Source organism: Vanacampus margaritifer, chromosome 13, assembly GCF_051991255.1.
Source record: "Vanacampus margaritifer isolate UIUO_Vmar chromosome 13, RoL_Vmar_1.0, whole genome shotgun sequence".
Taxonomy (NCBI): Eukaryota; Metazoa; Chordata; class Actinopteri; order Syngnathiformes; family Syngnathidae; genus Vanacampus; species Vanacampus margaritifer.
In genome coordinates this window covers 7568085-7584106 of record NC_135444.1, presented here as the reverse complement: position 1 = coordinate 7584106, position 16022 = coordinate 7568085, and the positions used below count along the sequence as shown (strand labels likewise).

Sequence of the window (16022 nt, the reverse complement as noted above, 5' to 3'; positions counted from 1 at the left end):
AGGCTCCGGGCGGCATTGGCGCGCCAGCATTGCTGGGATGCAGCTGCCAGTAGCGGAAGTACAAGAAAACAGCATTTCGCCCCGCGGTTGGTCTGTCAGGTTATGGCCAAGGCGCAGCGCTAGAGGTGTGTCAAAGTAAGAGAACGATTTCAAAAGAATGATGAAGAAGGATATTAACTTGACGCTGACCGAGCCAGACATGAAGCCGCACCTTCGCGACGTTGACGGAATTCTGGGCTCCTCGGATTTAGGGCTCCTCAAACTGTCTTCACCGGATTTGGAAAAGCTTATCATCCAGTCCAACGGGATGGTCACCACGCCGCCGAGCAGCTCCCACTTCCTGTATCCGAAGTCCGTGACGGACGAGCAGGAGTTCGCCGAGGGCTTCGTCAAAGCGTTGGAGGACCTGCACAAGCAGAACCAGGTGCCGATGAACGGGACTTTGAATCTGGGCGCCACGATCAATATCGCCCCGGTTACGACGCAGCTGGAGTTGCCCGTGTACACGAACCTGAACAGCTACGGTAGCGGGCCTTTGGGGACCACCGTCAACTACTCCACGGATACGGTGCCTTTCCCACCCCCGCCTCCGCCTCACCATTTCGGCGCAGCTCCTTCGGTGGAGCCGGAGCTCTCCAGCCGAGTGCAGCCACCCAAAGAGGAGCCTCAGACGGTGCCAGACGTGCAGAGCTTCGGGGAGAGCCCGCCGCTGTCTCCCGTCGACATGGACTCGCAAGAGCGTGTCAAGGCCGACAGGAAGAGGCTCCGGAACAGGATCGCCGCTTCCAAGTGTCGCAGACGCAAGCTGGAGCGGATCTCGAGGCTGGAGGACAAAGTGACGACGCTGAAGAACCAAAACACCGACTTGGCTTCTACGGCCGACGTCCTCAGAGAGCAAGTGGCCCAGCTCAAGGAGAAAGTCCTCACCCACGTCAACAGTGGCTGTCAGCTACTACCACATGAGGTTCAGGTGCATTAGACTAGCGTGAGAAAAATCTCCTCAGTATCCTCCAACGTATACAAACTGAAAAAAATGAAAAATGATGGAAATTAGGTTGTATAAATGGCAACAACGTTCACAATGGTTTTCGACATTTGTGTCTCTCCAAGTACGACATAGTAGCGCAAAGTGTTCATATTCATAAAAATGGCAGAAATGTTATTCCCCCAAAAGTATTATTATTGTGTGCCACTGTATCATTATGCACATTTGTATCTACATTAAGACTATGCTTAAATATTTAAAATTACCAAACTTGTTTGAAATGAGTCAACAAAATGTATTACAAATAAAGGTGAAAAAAAAGAACCTTAAAAGATTTTATTAAAATGTATTGTACTTTAAATGTAAATGCAGTGGACCCCTGCATACTCACAGTTTAACACCGGAAGAGTCGCATGCTTGCAGATTTTTTTTTCTAATATTGGATTATTTTATTTGTATTTTTTTGGGAAGGAGTTGTTTTTTTATGGAAAAGGCAAATTTAATGTTTATCAGTATTTTGGTTGGTTTAAAAATAGTTGTTTTTCTCTCTTCGACATGGGCATCAACTATACAGTACTCAGATTTTCACTATTTGCTGGCTTACCAGGTCCCTATCTCCTGCAAATTGCTGGGGTCCACCGTATAACTGACCTGTACTTAAAATGTACTTTATGCATTTAAAAAGGTTTAAAGCACTGTACGTGTACAGTTCCAACATTTAATTCATTGTTTCTTTCACACACCAGCCCGCCTAACTTTATTCTGTTGTATGAATGGCAACTGGTCGATACACAAGCTAATTGTACTTTCTGATATCAAGCAAGAAAATATTTAATTGTTCTGCCTGTCACTATGTCACAGGCATAGATAGGTTAGCAAAGATACATTTATTTTGTCGTAAATAATTTTTGCGTGAAATTTGTAATTTCCTATTTCTGGTGACATAGTAGTTGGGAATCAAGAAACACCCTTGCTCCATAAACACTCATCAGTGGACAGTGTGTGTTTTGTACAGTCACTGGACTTCATGTATCACAAGGCAGCTTTTATTAATCAAATCTGGGATTTTAAAATAAGTAATTATCAAAAATTCATGGCCAGATGTTAAATCTGAGGATGATGCATCCATTCACATTTGCAGTGTTTACAGTCAAACGTATTCTCATGATCACAGCATTAGGTGCACCTGTGGAATACGAGGGGTCCTTTGTAGCAACATACCGGTAAGTTGTTTCAAGGCATGCTCACTTACCGGTGTAGTCTACTTTGTTTCATTTTTACTGTTTTGTATTTATGGCCTAGAAGTGTTTTTCATATTTATTGTAATTTTGTCTACTACTGTATTGTTATATGACTTAAGTACAACTCAAGGACCACCTGTGTGAAACCTTATTACTTTTATGAACAATATTACTTTAAAGGTATTTATTTTGCGGTTGTGTACAGTGGTCTAGAAATGCACTGCTTCATACTGAGCTGGTATATCTATTTTATTCCTTTGAACCCCCATCCAGTATGTTGCAAAGCAGCCGAACACCACTACAAGCCTCACAAATAGACATGTTGATTGGATCGTATTACATTGTCCAAGTGCACATACTGAAGTGTGTTTGTTTGCATGTTGTTGACAAACTCGAATGTAGCCAACAGCTGAGTGTCACATTGTGCAATTAATTAGTTGTGTATGACATGACATGCGGTCTTCAAGTTTTCTATTTCAGCCTTTGTGAGCTCATCCCAAGCCTGCAGTTTATACTGTATGTCATCTGAAATAAATTGTGCCCAATAAATGCTTGTATGCTTTAATTTTGTTTACATGTTTGTATAAGAATGGCGCAGCATGATTGTTTTTTTTAAATAATGGAATAATTAAAATGGTACATAGTTTATTTTTAATTGATGTAATTTCCCATGTACATTTTTTATTCAAACAGTAATAACTAGTGACAATATTCAGTACTTAAAAACAGTTTATTTTATGTCATTTTATTTAAACATTTTTTTGGGGGTACTTTTTTTTTGCCCCCGCTCCAGGCACGTTTCGAATTTGCATTACATTTCCTAGGATCCATTTTTGATTATTTGGTGTTTGTGTGTGCGTGCGTGCGCGTGCGTGTGATCGCTTTCCCTTCACATCATTTTAAATAATAAACATTTATTTATTTATTTATAATATCTATATATGTTTTTTTTTTTTTTTTACCTAAGCTCTCGACACCTTCAGAACAGTACACCATACAGTATTTCTTTGGTGTCTATTTTTATTTATTTTTCAATGTAAGTGTTTTAGTTTCTTTTCAAATTTGGTTTGTTTTTGTTTTGTTTTGTTTCCACTGACGTCACAACATAATGCTTCCATCCCCCTAAGTACATCCCTGCTTCCATCTGCTGGATGGTTTGGGAATATATTCACACTACTTCCGGTACGGATTTACCGGACTACTGCTAACTTTATGATCACCTAGACATGTTTAATATAGTGGATAGGGAAGAAAAAAAATCCTCTATGATCACCAATAGGCAACAACAGTACTGTAATCGGAGGAGGCTTTCCCACTATGCTTTGTTGCTGATACAAATAACACTTGTGACTGAGTTATGCCCCTTTAATGTGTTGTTTTGTACATATGTGGTGTAATAAAGTTACAGTGTTGTTATTTCTAGTTGTTTCTAGTTAAATGATTGCTACGTTTGGTAAGAAATGATTGGCACTTGGTGACACCCTTAGTAACAAAGGTATAGGCAGTCAGCGGTGGCCACTGGCCAGCCTCCCATATTAATAATATATGCACTGGTACAACAAGGTAATAGATTAATTATCTGGGGAGAACTTGTTTTTGAGTTATTCCGATTGGAATTGAGAAAGGCGTGCTAACCAAATGGGCATGTAATGAAGGTGGATATTTTTGGTCACAAAGTATTGAAGAGCCCCTTTTAATACATTCATACAGCCATACTGTACGGACAGGTGATGGTGTTGGGTTTCTGGCATGCATTATCACTTAGTAATAATGTATTTAATGCAACTTTAAAATGTCATGTATGTTGTACCCTCTCTTTCTGTTACTTACAGACGGACTATCTGGCAAATGATGGTTGAGGTCTTACTGTGTTTAATGAATCAATGAATGAAACAGTACTACAAACTACAGAGTAAAGGAAGGCAATGTAATTAATAAAAACATCAACAGCAGCACTTTTTCAGTTAGTAATGCTTTTATTGTTTTACCACAAAGTACAGATAAAAACACGAAAGCATTTTTTTTTCTTACTGGCCCAAACTGAATGGAGGGAGGGGGTGACTTGAAGAGGCAGTGACACAAGACCACATCAGCATCTAAAGTCAGCAACCCCTGCCGAACTGGATGGCAATTCTATTTTTTGTAGGTACTGTATTGCTTTGTAACTATAACTGAAACATTCATTAACAAGCAGGCCTGGTGATACGAATGCAAGATGGCTCTTTTGTTGTTACCAGCATCGTTTTTTTCTATCTCCACTATTTCTTTTTTTGCAAGCCTGAGTCAATAGAACACAACCAACAAAGGTACAATGTTTACACTTCTGGTTCATAAAGAGAGGAAGACGTTAGATAGGGGGTTGATTTTAACAGTTCGAGAAAGAAACAGTCACCACCAGGAGGACAGAATTAGTCTCCTTGCATCAAAAATCATCATTCGCTCTCTGATTGAAACATTGCGACCTGATGTTGACAATGGAATAGAGATGGAGTAATACCAAAAAACATTTTTTATTATGCTTTGCCCTCAATCCTTTGAGCTTATTCTCACGGGGGGCTGGTTTAAACTTGAAAAGGTTACTACGTCATTTTATTAAAAATAAATAAAATGACCCAAACGTGTGTGGAGGTAAACCACCATAATACATATATTTCAGCTAAGAACACTCTTAATTTTGTTTCATAACGTCCTGAATTATTTGACCAATCAAAGTGCATCTGGATATTTTATAAACCACCTACTGTAAGTGAGCATCTAACTAGATGCTCAAGATGATGAACATATATGAATTTCTTTACCCCATGTTAAATACTATTCTGTGAATATATGAGGCAATTAATAAAAGTTTGTTCAACACCATCATATTAAATGTGTAACCATTCATAATATGTTCATCATTTGCAGCTTTGGTATATCATCCACAATTAAATTACGAAACTATTCAAATTGTTTTAATAGCAGTGACGTTTAGATTTTTCACTAACTGGGTCTGTTTTGTCCCACCTTCAAGCATCAAATTTGTGATTTCGCAATATCTCAGAAAAGCCACGAGACCAAACCGACCGCGACACGAGGTAAGGAGTCAATTGCACACAAACCATCCAAACAAACTTCACAACAAAGACCTGATAAATGTGTATAATACCATACCCATAGAACTTCATTTTTTACAGTTTACTTCCAGAAATGCATACCTTTATCTATCATATATTGCGCAATATCCATATATAAACATCTGAAATAAATAAAATGCTATTTCGTTTCAACGTATTTTTCTCTATTTTGTTCATTCACCCAGTGCTTGATGCAGCAAAATAATAAAAGCAACTACTACAATACAAAAAAAAGTTTCACAAATGTAAAAAACAAAAACAAAAAACAGTCTGGAGTCATTACCTTCAATATGTAGATGCAAGGTGAGACATGTATTCATACCTGACTGTATAAGAAAATGAACTCATAGATGGATTCAGGTGGAGCATTCCTTCCTGCCAAACATGACTCCACTGCTATTGTTCACCAGATCTCAACAAAAATAAAGGTACTGTAAACATCAAAAGGATTTAAATGGCACTCTGACGGTGGATGGACGCCGTCAAATCCTTTTTAACACACACACAAATAATACAAGAATCCCGAAGAACCTGACTTTGTAAAAAGAGTCTGAAATGCGGTGCTGTGATCAAAGGAAAAAACAAACTCCACATATGACTCTTATATGAAGTAACATAACCAAAAGCACCCCAAGAACTGATGTGCTCAGAGAATTTCAGACACTTTAACAAGCTGGTTCTCGGGACCACCAGCCAGTGGTCCTTACTCAGAAGAAGGAAGCTGGAAAGTGGAAGAAAAGAGTGATGAACAATGGAAAAAGGAAGCAGATGGGCATCTTTAACATGCACAGTCCTGGTGTGGTGGAGCAGGCTGCTCCGTCAGCTGGGGCCCCTGCTTGGCCCCCGTGACGGCGGGATCACCAGCATCCAGACTCTCCGACATCTTTTCACAAATAATGTCGACCAGACGCTCAAAGGTCTGCTTTACGTTGATGTTGTCTTTGGCGCTGACTTCGAAGAACTCGAAACCTGGAAGGGGAGGGGGGGGATAACTGGATATAAACGTTGTGATGTTTCACATTCCGTTAATATAAAAAAGTGGTATCGTTTAGTTCAATTCATCCTAGAACGGTACAAAAATAATTATATATTTTTACACAGAAAGGCTGAATGTGTAAGGTGAATCACAAACAGTGTATGTGTGTACTCACCGAGATGGTCAGACAGCTGCCGGGCTCTGTCTCCACTCACCATGCGCTCATCGTCCATATCACACTTATTTCCTACTAGCAGCACCTGGGCATTATCCCACGAGTATGTCTTAATCTGAGTAGACCTGTAAGCAAACGCATAAACTGTAGAACAAGAGTGGGGACATTGAAAAAAACTCAGTTACTCTTACTCCCTTCTTTTTTGGTGTATTGTCACAATTGTGTGGAATTCTGGTCAACCCATTTTTTGTATTGTGAAAGCTACGTTAAACCGTGAGTTCTTCCCTGCTGTGTTTTTTTTTCCAGGAAATTTTTTTATTTTTATTTTTTTAATATCCCTTCATTTGCACAGTACAAGGACAAACACATTTGTATTTTTTTTTTTAAACGCCATGAATAGCGAAAATCTACAAATTGACTCCCCCTACGTAAAAAACAAAAAAGGGGGGTTTGTGATTGGTCAAAGATGCCAAAATATGTCAGCAAAGCAATTGAAGAGAGGATCATAAAGCACCAACTCCGTGCTTATTTCATGTATATAACCATGAAGCCATGTTAAATAAACAACTGCATTCAGTAGTTAAATTATTCAACATGCGGTTGGTTGGTCAATAGTATTAGCTAGCATACTAGCCTGAATAACATGCTAGCATCAACAGATGTGACATCATCTACACTATAGGCAAACAAATATGCACATTAGCACATTAAAACTTACATCTTGGCATTTACACACAATAACAAATGTAAAGGAATACAGGAAAATTGCATTGACAAAGTAGACTACGCAAATAAGCTACCAGCAACAACAATACCATCGTTAGCTGATAGCTACATAATATTCCTCACAGCTAATCAAGGATATTGTATTCAAATGCCCATCCCATATGACATATTAAAAAAAAAAAAGTGGGGGGAAACAGCATGACATACTTCTCACTCATCATTTTTGAACTGGACTACTTGCTATAATATCTTCAACTGTACTGAAGGTCGAAATATCCCAGTATTTCCCTTCTCACATACCAGTCCTGGACAGCATTGAAGGACTCCTCGTTGGTGATGTCATACATAAGGATGAAGCCCATGGCACCTCGGTAGTACGCTGTAGTGATGGTACGGTAGCGCTCCTGACCTGCCGTATCCTTGAAATAAGATAAATTAGTATGAAGTATCTGTTGACAAAAACAAGTACTGCGAAGGACTCATGCAGGAAATAAACAGTTTTATGGTTTACATGATTCAAATAATCCATACATTCCCATGAGTAAAATGTGTCTTTTTATCACTCTCTTCCTCGTTCTAAAATGACAAGAATATTAGGACGTCTATTTATAGCCAGCTGCAGTGCTGATGCATTTTAAATACTCGTCTGCTCATCCACTCAATGTTCTTGTGTAGAGGACAGAGGCATCATTTCCATGACTAAAATGTCAGTATAGGTAGCACGAGTGTTGTTATGTAAGAGACACACCGTGAGTCAAAACGAGTGCCCTATATAAATGCATAGTGTCAATAATTACATTAAAATGAGATTTGTTTTCATTGATGTAGTCAAAGAACATTGGTGGTAAAATGTATAACTTCATTTTGTAATTACTGCCATGAATCAATCCATTCTGTTTTAGTGGGGGTTGATAAATGATATACAGAAATCACCCAATTTGCATTTAAGTGATGTTGCACGATCTCACTCAATGCAATTTGACCTCAAAACACCCTCATTTTTTACATGATTTGGTTGAGAGCATTGCATAAAATGGGGGATGGGGATTTTGCACATGTGTGCGTGTATCTGAGTCTATTTTCTCAGAGATGTCTAGTAATGGGGGATGGGGACCGCAACATCGGTCACTCTACGCTTGTTTTCTGATTGGCCGATTGTTGTCTTCCTTCCTGGGGGCAAGACTTGAAAAAAAGGCTGACATCAGAGGCAAACATACACACACTCGGACACCCAAAATAACACACACATACCGTATACCTCTAAGAAAACAAGAAAGCATCCACCCCAAGGTGTTTATCCAAAATGGCACCCAACATTAAAATTCCCCCATCCGTCCATTGTCTATACCGCTTCTCCTCATTAGGGTTGTGGTTGACCTGGAGCCTATCCCAGCTCACTTTGGGTGAGAGGTGGGGAACACACTGAATTGGTTCGCCGCCAATAGGTAGGCAAATATGTATAGATAAACAACCATTCACACTCACATTCACACATACAGTACTGTGGTGATTTATGTCAGGGCAGGGTCAGCAACCTTTCCTGTCAAAAGAGCCATTTTAGTCCAAATAAATAACAAAAAAATGTGTCTGGAGCCGCAAAGCATTTGAAGATTGTGATGATGGAAATTAGTCTAATTTTCTGAAGCCTATTTAGTTATTTATTTATCTGTTTTTGTTGTTGTAATTTTTCATACTTTATTTTTCATACATTTTTAGATTTTCTGCCTTTCTGTCAAATTTCTGACATTTTTGGCAATTAACCTATTATGGTAATTTCTCCCTCTACTTTCTTTTTTTGACATTTTATGGCTATTTTTTAAAATTATTATTATAATTTTTTTGCCTTTTTTGCTGTAAATTTTGACAGTTTTTGGCAATTTTGTGGACTTTTTATTGTATTTTTTCGGATTTCATCTTTTGTTTTTGGACATTTTATAGCTACTTTGTAAACGTTTTCCTTTCTGCCTTTAAATAAATAAATAAATAACCAGTTTCTGTCTTTTTTTGGGCAATTTCAAATACATTGTATGACTTTTTAAATCAATTCTCTGATATTTTTTGGTAGTATCATGGATATTTTATGGTAATTTTCTGCTTTTCCTCTTACTTTTTTTACATGTTATGGTCATGTTTTGGACACGTTTTATCTACCTTTTGTTTCTCTTTTTCTGACAATTTAAAATTTTTGACATTTTATGAATTTTTGTTTTTGTTTAATCAATTAGTTCATTTAAAAAGATTTCATAAAAAAAAGTAAAAAAAAATGTAATAATAATTTCTGCTAATTTTTTTTTATTTTTTATTTTTTTAGAGATCCACAGGGAGTCACAGGAAGAGGAACTAAAGAATCAGTTGGGTTGCAGACCCCTGGTTTATGTCATGGTCCTCACAAAAAATAACTGTTGTACTGTGCATCCACACAGACCTCACCAAGTCAACAAAGGACTTACCCAGATCTGTAGTTTGATCCTTTTATCGTTCCTGTAGATGGTCTTCACCTTGAAGTCGATGCCCACTGTACTGACAAAGGCGGGTGTGAAGGAGTCGTCGGCGTAACGGAACAAGAAGGAGGTTTTACCCACACTACTGTTGCCAATGATGAGGATCTTAAACATATAATCAAAGTTCTGGTCCGAGGACTCCTTCTGTCCATAGGTTGCTGTGGCTGACGCCATCTGCAGACAAGAATGGAGGAGGGGAAAGTCAATTTCTATAACCTGGTGACAATGGCTTAAATTATTATTTTTTTATTACATTAATGCATCAGAGAAAGTGAAATTAAGAGGAAACTGTTTTGAAAAGGCAAGAGGTAAAGTCATGTACTGAAAGGCAGTTATGTAACAGCGCCTGAATACAATGGAGCGTCTCCACGGAGTACGTAAGCTACCAGGCAGTCAACAGACCCCACAGTAAACAATCCCCAAAATTGGAAAACAGGAAAAACATCCATCCCCTTTCTCTGTAGCTCTCGTCCTCATTAGGTTGGCAGCTGCCAGTCGCATGACAGACAAACAAACATGCACACCCACTTCCACACCTGTGGACATCATACCATCATAATCAGCAATATAAAACATTCTGTAACAATATCTACTGTAACTGATGTGTAAATGTTTAATATTTTGTAGTATTAACAGAAGTCTCTGTGCATCATTAGGGATCAACATTCCTTCTTGAGAAGATGTTGACTTCATCCTAATACGCAGACTCCCTCAAGAGTCCCAGTGGCTTGCTCTATGTTTAGACTGTAATCTTGACTTGCTGCAGTGCAACACTAGAATGCTGAGAGCCTAAAGCACCAAGCAAAACAACTGCACCCTGCTATCAACTTACATGAAGGAACACAGAGATGTTGGATAAATAATGAAGTCGCATACAGTAAAGGCAAAAAGGTAAGAATGAAGCTTCTGTCTGTGCCTGTAAGTGAGAACTACTCTTGTGTTTTGGTCAATGTACATTTACACTGCAGGTCGTCACACCCAGCTCCCTAACTACCTTTTTTTCTTCACTCTTTCCTTGAACCTACTTTCAGGGGACCCATATCTGATATCACTATGCCTACTGCCTACATTTCACCCAACCCGAACCCGAACGCACACAAACAAAATGCAGGTTAACAACATTAGATGGCAAAAAATCCAGAAGCAACAAACATTTTCCTACAGTTTAACGCATTCGCTGCCATTGACGGCTATAGACGTCCAAAAATTATTTGAACAATTTCTATTTTCTATTTAACATTTTTTCCACTTTTGTTAACAATAGTAGGAAATCCTAGATTTATTTATTTATTGTACATTTAGAACAGATATACAATTTGAGATTAATTGCAAGTTAACTATTGAAGTCATGCGATTAATTACAATTAAAAAAAATAATCGCCTGACGAGATTTTTTTTTTTAATAATAAAAAATTAGGCGATTGATTTTTTTAAGATTGTAATTAATCGCATGACTTCACTAGTTAACTCACGATTAATCACAAAATCTGTTCTAAATGTACAATAAAAAAATCTAGGTTTTCATACTCTTGTTAACAAAAGTGGGGGAAAAAAAAGTTAAACTAATGGAAATGGTTCAAATTTATTTTTGACATCTATAGTGAATTAGTTCAGATCGATGAACGTTCAAGATTTTACTATAATTCTGTATTTGTTTTGGAAACATCAGCTTTAGGGTAGTGGTTCACATATCTGAAATTTTTGCAATTGGTGGGGATTGAGATTGACCAGGTTCATGTTGTGAGGTGTATCTGAACTGGGCCATGTGGAACAAGAAAAAAAAAAAAAAGCCCACACGGCAGGAAGTCAGCTAACAATTTATCACAGCCAAGGTTCAGTTGCTTGTTCTGTCTGTCTTATTATCAGGCAAGTCACCCCAAAAATCTTATAGACAATAATAGGCTCTATGCGCCCCCACCAGTCTAAACACGGTATTGTGATTAACATTGTGTTTGTGGAATATGAATTAAGCAGCAAAATTCACCTGTGCTAATCAACGACTGAAAATGATTTCACAGTTACTCGGGGCTCGGGTAATGACCAATCATGCCTTACCTGTTTTCTGAGTGTGGTCATGTGACATTCACAAGCTGAACCGTGATTGGCCATGACTTGTTACCTGAGCCCTGAGCAACTGTGATGTCATTTTCAGTGGAGAGTAAGTGGCAAAATGGCTGCCTCCTGAGATGGATAAAAACGGATAGATTTTGTTGCATAATAGAGTCTACAATTGAACTAACATGCATGTTTTTAGAAATGGGGGAGGAAGCCACAGTAAAGTCCACAGAGCATGGGCAAAGCTAAAATGATCAAACACTGAACCTCAGTAAGGCAACTATGGTAACCACTACTGCGCCGTGTTTTCAGTAATTTTGTCATGACTCGGACTGACTGTCCTAGGTGTTGACGTCATAAGGTGATGCCTTAAATTAAATCTGTCAACTAAGAAAGGATTCATGAACCACGAGCTGAATTGGTCTAGACCTAAGTGTTGCTGCCAATTAGTCAAGGCCCATTTTATTAGTGCTGGCAGCTGAGACGAGACCCCCGACAGTGACCTCCTGAGTGCAACCTGAGCCCAGAGGAAGCAAGGTGTTTTTAAGATGCTCTTTTACACAATTGCCCTCATTATGTTCACAGATGAGCTCTAGCTCATCTGAGCTGACTATCGGCGAAAAGCAGGGTACATTCTGCATTTATACCGTTCTTTGCAACATCCACAATGAAAATTCAAACGTGACTCGTCATGTGACTACCAGTGATGTAACTCAGAAGATCACATTATTCCTTGTAATGCAGCAGCTGTCCTCACAGGTTGACTGAGATGGCATTTCCCCCCCCCTATTCCCTCCAATCACACGCCTCCTTTTCGAGGAAGCGTGTGGATACAGATGAGAGGAGGAGGAAGATATAAATAGCACCGCTTCATCTTTTCTCCCCCTTTTCTGCTCAGCAAACAGAAAAGCGGAGCAGCTAGCATAAAAGAGTGGTGACAGTCTGGATGAAAACACGAATCTAAATACGATGCTAAAATGTCTGCCTTGTATTCTTATATTTTCAAGACATGATGGGAAACTAACTGCACAATGTTGTTGTGGGTATGTTGTTTGTTGCAGTTAAAATTTTGATTTGTGTGTCTGATATTATGTTTATACATTACTATACTGCATATCTGCAGGATCACAAGGAATCTGCAACCAATCACAGCCTTACTGGGCAAAACCTGGACCATGGAATGGTCACCAACCAATCTCAGGGCACACAGAGAGACACAGTCACTGAATGAGAATAAACACACTACTCCACATCAATTACCATATTTAATATACTATACTGTATTCATGTATTTTGTATATTGTAAAAATATTGTACTTTTTTGAAACATTACTTTTACAGTCACAATCAGTATTTCTTGAAAGTGTGAGTACGCTAAGCTTTACACAATCAGGATTTTGGACACAATCACTGATCAGTAAGCTAAAAAAAAAAGAGTAACTGATCACTGATCCAATCATAAAATAAGCCAAATAAATCAATTTAAAGAACTTGTTTATTTAAGCTACAGTCAAGTCTGGTCTTCGCTGGGGATTGGGACCGGCCCGACACTCTAATAGCCAAAATCCCCATATAATTGACGGCCATTGAAGTTTATTGGGGGGAATTAAACCCTAAAAATCCTTGCAAAAATTCTGATAAACATTTAATATATGGAGTGGAAATCCTCCAACTCGCCCCCCAAAGAAAAATAAATTACGTAAAAAGAACTGAAAAAAAACCCCAATCCGATCCAGCCAATCTGATCTAAGTTAAGTCTTGTGTACGCGCGTGGCAGCTGTAGCGCATCACAGTTCAATAAAAGTCTCCTTATTTTGTTAATTCTTGAATTTGTAAAAATACAAATCTAAAGCTATTATTCAATATTTTTATATTTAGGCCTATTCAAAATATCTTTACAGTTACATTTGTTTTAATTGAAAGAGAACATTTCTTTGGGAACTGAAGATGCTTAGAAGAAATAAACAAAATTTGGTCCGTTTAGTGGGTGTTCAAAATGGACTGTATACACCTAATGCAGTACACCTGCAATGATTTTCCCCAGCCAATTTGCAAAGAAACGCAATATAACACAACAAAATGGTATGATAACATCTAGGGTTCATTACTTGAATGTACTGTGCATATTAAAGTTTATTCATGAATATATTTTGACCTTTAGTGGTTAGCACATCTGCCTCAATTGTAAGATTCGGTGTCAGCCCCGTACTTTGTTTGGATTTTCTAAGGGGACTGTAGCTTCCTCCAATGTCCCTATAGCATGTATCGTATGTTCACTGAAGACTCTAAATTGTCCATAATTGTGAATTTAATCATTGTATTCCAATATGTGCCCTGTGATTGGCTGGTGATCAGTCCAGGGTGTCAGCTAGGAGAAGCTCCAGTTACCATGACCTTAATGAGGACAAGCCTAAAGAAAATGGATGGATGGACGGCAACCTGATGACTCACACCCAGTGAACCGTACAAATCTAATATATAAGTTACCACTCTCTGTTTTATGATACATTTACCATGAAGCCCAAGTCTAAATGTGATGGTAGCGTTTCCACCAAGACATTTTTCTGTTGTTAATTTGACGTTGACACAATTTTATTGGTTTCGCAGCAAATGTTTATGCCTATCACAGCTAATAAAAACGCTCCCCGTGGTTTATGTTAATAGGCTAGCTTCAAATTATCATCTAATATTGTAACATACAGCATTCTTATTTGTTGTTTCTAAATATTAAATAGTAATTTAAAAAAAGCATGATAATTATTACAAAACTAGAACGTGGCTGAATGAAGCCATATTTTCTTTGTGCCTTCGGATCAATTAGGATCCATTATCTCGATTAGTAGCATCCGACAGTGAAATGCATTCGCTTGCAAGATGCCTTGCATCACTCCAAACACCCTCTGCACTTGTCTTCAACAACCACCCAAAGCCCCAACAAATATATGCGTTGCGATCATTATTGATTTCGCCTTTCAAAACAGCTCATATTCGCCTTTCAAAACAGCTCATGAAATACCAGCATCTTCTGCGAGTAGGTTTTAACACCTCCTATTTGGCAATTGTTTGCAAGGAATTTTAATAATGTATCTAATAGATACTAATCATAACACAGCACAATATTTTCATTTGAAGATGGATATATTTTATGATAAATTATTACACACGCTTTATAAATACGGTATATTAAAAACAAGACTGAACCCCACCTTGTAGATTTCTGTCCGGCTGCTGTCCACCGCGTCCTGCAACCGCAGAGACAACACCAGCATTAAAGTTAGAAAGTGGAGAGACGTAGATTCCGTTTAGACTTCCAAAATAAACTTAAACACATTAAAGACACAATATCATTCGTCACACTAGGAAATCGAGTGGTGCATCTTACAAAAACTATGTCTCAAAAGATAGTCTTGTTGTAAAAATGATTAACTGGCTGCACTACCGTCCAATTTCCTCCCTTAGATTTTATTTTGAAGGTAATTTATTTCCGTCATTTTCCTAACTTTACTAACTCCTGGTTCCCTTCAACGACATGGTGAACGAAAGATGGACAGCTCGTGTGACCAATCAAGAGCCATACTGGAAATACACACCCAAACCTGGCATTTTTTATTGATGAGAGCTGCTGGAGGGACTGAATTACTGATGAGTAGGTCAGTAACCACAATTGTCATGTCAAGCCTTAATGCTCTCTGCGGATGGGATCATTAGTGCACAGCATAATTGCAAAAGCATCAAGGTCACGTGGTGGAGGGCACAGAATTTTCTCACTACTCTTTTTCAATTATATTTATCCAGAACTTTTTGGGCTTTTTTATTAATCCAATGTAAAATATTAAAATAAACGACTAACAAGGGCAGTGTGGTCTGCCGATGTGTGTTGTTTGCACATACATAAAGGATTGAGCAGCTGGCCCTGTGGCCAACAGTGCTCCTAATGTCAGCAACATTATTATTTCCTGCACAGTGGAAGGAAGAGAACCAAGAGGAGTTCAAATATTTTATGCACTCGGTGTATTATATTGTAAGTCACCACTGTATCACTGTCAATAATATTTTCGGCCACTTCCCATTTATATTTTGGGGTCCTGCCTAGAAACGGCTATAATGAGTTGGCAGTTAGTGCACAAAATTGTAAATATGTCATTTTAATGAGCACAATAATTTTGTTTAATGTTTGTATATCCTACTGCCCGAAGCCGGCTGGGATAGGCTCCAGCAACCCCATGACCCTTGTGAGGAATAAGCGGTTC

General features: G+C 38.4%; 2 protein-coding genes across 2 annotated transcripts; one reads left to right on the top strand and one right to left on the bottom strand.

Moving 5' to 3' along the window:
- The first annotated feature begins 18 nt into the window (after nt 1–18).
- On the top strand, nt 19–2791 carry LOC144062525 (transcription factor JunD-like). The gene has a single exon (XM_077583991.1). It carries the CDS (start codon nt 158–160, stop codon nt 977–979), a length of 822 nt encoding a protein of 273 aa, XP_077440117.1. The 5' UTR covers nt 19–157; the 3' UTR covers nt 980–2791.
- Nucleotides 2792–4182: 1391 nt separating this feature from the next.
- rab3ab (RAB3A, member RAS oncogene family, b) lies at nt 4183–15033 on the bottom strand. The gene is made up of 5 exons (XM_077584702.1): nt 14979–15033; nt 9667–9891; nt 7517–7635; nt 6491–6615; nt 4183–6308 (listed from the first exon to the last, which is right to left on the bottom strand). The coding sequence occupies exons 2-5, from the start codon at nt 9889–9891 to the stop codon at nt 6118–6120; spliced, it is 660 nt and encodes a 219-aa protein (XP_077440828.1). The 5' UTR covers nt 14979–15033; the 3' UTR covers nt 4183–6117.
- Between the last annotated feature and the right edge of the window lie 989 nt (nt 15034–16022).

Excerpts from the sequence above, each read along its gene's own strand:
- rab3ab (XM_077584702.1), bottom strand. The coding sequence starts at position 9,891 with ATGGCGTCAGCCACAGCAACCTATGGACAGAAGGAGTCCTCGGACCAG. Across the intron at positions 7,636-9,666 it reads GGATCAAACTACAGATCTGG|GATACGGCAGGTCAGGAGCG; the intron begins GTAAGTCCTTTG and ends TCTTATTTCAAG. Across the intron at positions 6,309-6,490 it reads GCAGCTGTCTGACCATCTCG|GTTTCGAGTTCTTCGAAGTC; the intron begins GTGAGTACACAC and ends CTCCCCTTCCAG.
- LOC144062525 (XM_077583991.1), top strand. The coding sequence starts at position 158 with ATGATGAAGAAGGATATTAACTTGACGCTGACCGAGCCAGACATGAAG.